Here is a 4893-nt window from a genome sequence, read left to right as displayed (position 1 = left end):
ATTATGGTATAAACAATGGTAGTTTTAAGTGTGAACTGAAAAAATAAGCAATATGTGGGCGATAAATATTACTCGAGAAGTAACTTCCAAAAAATTGCAAAACATAACAGAGCAATCATTAAGCATTATTACAAGTTTAAATGAAATAAAATAAAATAAAATTAACTTTTATTATATTTTTTTTAACAAAATAACATATAAAATAATGTATACCAGAAAATGAATGAAGCAAGGTTTCTTCATTGGAGAAATTTCAAAAAATAATCTTAGAAACTTTAAAATATTAATGAAGGACAAAAAATGAACAATCTCGAAAACCAATCATCCATATTCACAGTCAAGTAATGTATAATCTTCAGGAAGCATCATACCTTAAAGTAAAGACGAACATCGAATTTTCGGGAAAAACCATCAAGTCCAAATGCATATGTCACCATTCTTATCCGAGGTAGCCAAAGGTTTCCCAAGATTATTCCATGAACAGCATAACACAGGAAACGTATGCTCCTTTAGAGTGCTCGCTATTTTCCCATTTTCTACCGACCAAACATGTACTGATCCATCAGCAGATCCAGCAGCTACATAACCATCATCAGGACTAATACAAGATCTGCTCCAATTAGATGCCACTCTATTGTCATTTGCTCTCAAAGTGGCGAATATTTCAAGAGTACGGATATCAAATAAGTTGTGTAAGTTGTCTCTTCCACTGGACAAGATTGTACTTCCACTTCTAGACAATGACAGAGATGTGATAGCATTTGCATGGGCAGTAACCTCACTCAGAAGTTTACCCGTCTGAATATCCCATAGTCGGAGATTCCCGTCCATGTGGCCCGAACAAATAATTTGTCCATCTATGCTAAAACAAAGGGTGTTGCAATTGCTATGAAATATTAGAGTATTGACACAGTATCCCTTCTGAAGATCCCAAACTTTTATCGTACGGTCATAAGCAGCACTCACGACATTGCGATTTGACACTCGGCTCACATCCACGGCACAGACCTTGTCTACATGGCCAGTGAGTGTATGTCGAACCCGACCCGAATTTACATCCCAAACACACAAGTTATTTGCACTACTGGCTGCAATGACAGCTTTGTTATCGTGGGTGACCGAAAGATCAAGAACAGAGCCCAGACAACCATAAAGCGTACGACTTAACAACCCTGTATTTGTATCCCAAATTTTGATGGCTTTATCCTGACCCCCACTAACCAACATACCAGAATTATACTCAAAAACTATCGAGGAGCAACCACCTTCGTGGGCCGGGATTCTTCGCTTGCATGTAGTGGGAATCACCGACTCAACATAATACTCAGCACCTTCTTCACTTTGACGGACAACACCATCCACTTGTTGACGGGCGATTTGTTGTATATTGTTTCCCTTCATGTGATCCAGCATGTCTTCATAAATGGCATTCGTCTAATATAAGATTGCAAGAAGGGCATGCTATTAAATATACGCAGGCAAATTGACAAAATCAGTAGGAAGGAAAATAACACTGAAACAAGCAAATAAGTCTGGTATGTTGATCAATAGAGCATAAAAATGAACCTTAATAGTTATCAACACAAAATGAACCTTAATAGTTACCAAAACAAACAAGCAGTTGGAACAAACTAATTTCTGATGACAACAAAAATATTGACCTAGCTGGATGAACCTTGCTTACTTAACTAAGAACAGATAAGCTAAAAATCAAACCCAGCTGTTAAAGACTAAGTAAATAAGGGGACATAATTGTACAACATTCTGGATTACTATATCAACTGAAATATCAAATGAGCAAATATTGAAAAGTTTTACAAAAGCTAAGCTACACACCAGTGAAGTATTACCCTGCTAAAACAAGATAAAATGAAATTTAGCTGATTTATCTGAAACTCTGCTGGACATGTGAAAAGGACTAGATATTTTAAAGAGGTAGTTGGAACATATATCTCGCAAATTTGCAGTATTTCTCACAAATTTGCAGTGCTTATCAGAGAATATCAAATGCACAAGTACTATATTTGGAAAGGAGCCCAGTAAAAGTTGGATTTATGCACACAAGCGGAGTATGACATCCACTTTTTTAGAATTTACGATCGGAATATCAAGTATTTAAGAATGAAATCATCGGTATTCAAGACACACTTTGACACTTTAAACATTTACGAGCATTAAACTCTTCAAGCATTCAACTCGCTTACCATGTCTATCTGCACATTCTCAAACACAAATTGCTCGTTCAATCAGATCATTAAGGATCATCCGTGCAGTTTTATTCCATCATTAATTGTATCCTGAGCTTACTGAGAGAGTGTATCCTGAACTTTACTTACTGTTTTTTATATTTGCCATCAAGGCTATTCACTGAGCCAAACAAATTTAATAGGCACTTATTAAAATTACTTTAAAGATATCAGTGGAATTTTGTGTACGTGGCTGTCTTTCCATTAATTGAAAAGCTGGTAAAACTTCCAACTAAATCTAATAAAACCCAATGGCACTCTTTGTGTCGGCCGTTAATCATACTCCATTCAATAAAGTACAAAAGACAATAAATCTAAGCTTGAAAATGACATTGTAATACCTCATTCATGCGTTCAGCATCTTTCATTTTCTCCACCAGCCAACGATCGATCAATGTCTTATTTTCTGCTTCAGCATTGTCAGCTCTTAGTGTGGTTGCTTCGAGTTGTTCTATAAGATTCTGGTGCTCAGATATCAACAGTTCTAAGGCACTTGTCTTCTCTTCTAACACACCAGCTAAACGAGAGCATTCATTCCTACAAACAATAAAGAGTTAAAGCTGAGAAATAGATTCAATAACAACTCAGGGATGGTAGCAGTGGGGGGCCTCGGGCGATGGCCAGTTTTGGGGACCATTTGCCACATTTGGGGTGCAAAAAATTTAGATATTCAAAAAAATTATAAGTAAATTTGAATAATTTTTTGTCCCGGGGGCATTCACACTCACCGAGTCAGCCGCTGAATATACTCAGCAACTCATACTTATGATACTTTTACGGCCAGAAACAAGAAAGAAAATGGAGGACGAATGAGAAATCGAAACCTTGACTGAGTAACCTCATTTTGCAATTCAGATATCATGGATTCTCTCTCTTGCAGTAAAGCTTTTGAAGCTCTAGTATCAGCCACTTCAATCGCAAGTTGTTCCGAAAGTCGAGATTGTACTTTGTAGCATTGGTGGATCTCAACCTGAAGATTTTCAAATTTTTCTTTCCACTCCGATCCCTTAAATTACAACATCAAAAAAATTCAGCTCAAACTCATTTACGAGGACTAGAGTACATATACATGTAAATAAACATGTTCTTCCTTCCTGTTCCCTTCACAATGCAACCACAACGAAATTTAGAAGCCAAGAAAATACAGAACATCAAAAAAATTCATTATGATGGGTTGAAAAATTTAATCGCAAGAAGCTTGGAAAAGTTATCCAACTTTGAATATTTCTAAAACACTGACAGAAAAAATAAAGGACCCACCCCTATTTCATTCAAATATGCAAAGAACACATACTTAATCTCAATTGTAATCAAGAACACAACCTGTGAAAGAATCGGGCGAGAGAGAGCGCTGAAAGCAGGGGAGTGAGCGCCTTCTTCGAGTAAATGCCGCTTCTTAAGAGCTCGTAAAGCATGTTTTATTGCTTCCACTGCTATTTCTTCTTGCACCCTGTTAGAGCAGAAACAGAAACAAGAAAAAGGATCATCAACAGTACGATAAAATTGAGGAGAAAGAATCAGACCCAGAAACCCCAAAACCCACGAGGATCAACAATACCGAGAAAAACTGAAATCGTGCAATCGCTCCTCAACTACTTGTTCGGAAACTTACATTTTGGCGTCGCTTTTGTTGATCGTCGAATCGTTCAGAGATTACTTTTGTGGATTTTTCCAAACATTCATTATAGATTAGCGGATAATTAATTAATTCTTAAAAAGAAAGTAAAAATTTGCAAAAAGTAAAAGAGATTCTCTGGATTTAGATGGAAGGCTTCGAGCATACGGTGCTGTGACTCCGCACGGTGACTAAGAAGTTTACGTGGACACACTAATTTTCAATTGCAAATTATTCATTCGTTTTTAAAATGTAAATTTACAATTCTAGTACATATCAAATTTAACAATATTTTCTCTTCAAAAAACAATTAACAATATTCGAAACAAGTTAAATGATTAGTTTTGTAACCTCTTTAAATTTTTTTATCACATTATTCAGACCTTATAAACTCTTTAAAAAACCTTATAAGTTAAATCAAATATATTCTTAAAAAATTAGGGATTTTAATTACATGAGACTTAAAAAAAAAATTAACATTGTTTCATAGTATTTTTAGATTAGGTCTCTTGTGAGACGGTCTCACAAATCTTTATCTGTGATACGGGTCAATCCTACCGATATTCATAATAAAAAGTAATACTCTTAACCTAAAAAGTAATAATTTTTCATGGATGACCCAAATAAGAGATCTGTCTCACAAAATACGACCCGTAAGAACGTCTCACACAAATTTTTATCTTTTAAAATAACTTCATATTTGGTAGCTCCGAGCCTCACTAGGACCTAGACCAAGTTCTTAGGGCTATATAAAAAGAAAAACTCAGATAAATGACATTTTTTCTATTTTCACGAGCTTGATGTTGTCTTGAGTGTCAAATTGGTGGCGTTTAAAAACTCTTCCAGCGTATCATTCACGAGTTTGTTGTTTAAAAGGCTCGAGATCCTTTTTAAATTATTTATTTTTTGTTAAGATCTAAATTAATAAATATTTTGATAATTAATTTTAATTATAATAACTGAGACTTACAACAATACACTATGATTTGGCTCTGAGATGAGATTTAATTAATAAATAATATATAACATGAA

At 35.0% G+C, this 4893-nt stretch overlaps 1 protein-coding gene across 1 annotated transcript; it reads right to left on the bottom strand.

Annotated features, from left to right (window-relative positions):
• Positions 1-296: 296 nt before the first annotated feature.
• Positions 297-4065, bottom strand: LOC142531207 (autophagy-related protein 16-like). The gene is made up of 5 exons (XM_075637291.1): positions 3859-4065; positions 3570-3696; positions 3071-3252; positions 2588-2783; positions 297-1434 (listed from the first exon to the last, which is right to left on the bottom strand). Coding segments are annotated over exons 1-5 (1530 nt in total). The 5' UTR covers positions 3861-4065; the 3' UTR covers positions 297-411.
• Between the last annotated feature and the right edge of the window lie 828 nt (positions 4066-4893).

This window comes from Primulina tabacum, chromosome 17, assembly GCF_025594145.1.
Source record: "Primulina tabacum isolate GXHZ01 chromosome 17, ASM2559414v2, whole genome shotgun sequence".
Taxonomy (NCBI): Eukaryota; Viridiplantae; Streptophyta; class Magnoliopsida; order Lamiales; family Gesneriaceae; genus Primulina; species Primulina tabacum.
This window is presented reverse-complemented; position numbering and strand designations above follow the sequence as displayed.

Bases quoted from the DNA above. Each gene is read 5' to 3' on its own strand.
- LOC142531207 (XM_075637291.1), bottom strand. The intron at 3,253-3,569 runs GTTGTGTTCTTG...TTGTAATTTAAG, and splicing joins CTCGCCCGATTCTTTCACAG to GGATCGGAGTGGAAAGAAAA. The intron at 1,435-2,587 runs GTATTACAATGT...ATCTTATATTAG, and splicing joins ATGCTGAACGCATGAATGAG to ACGAATGCCATTTATGAAGA.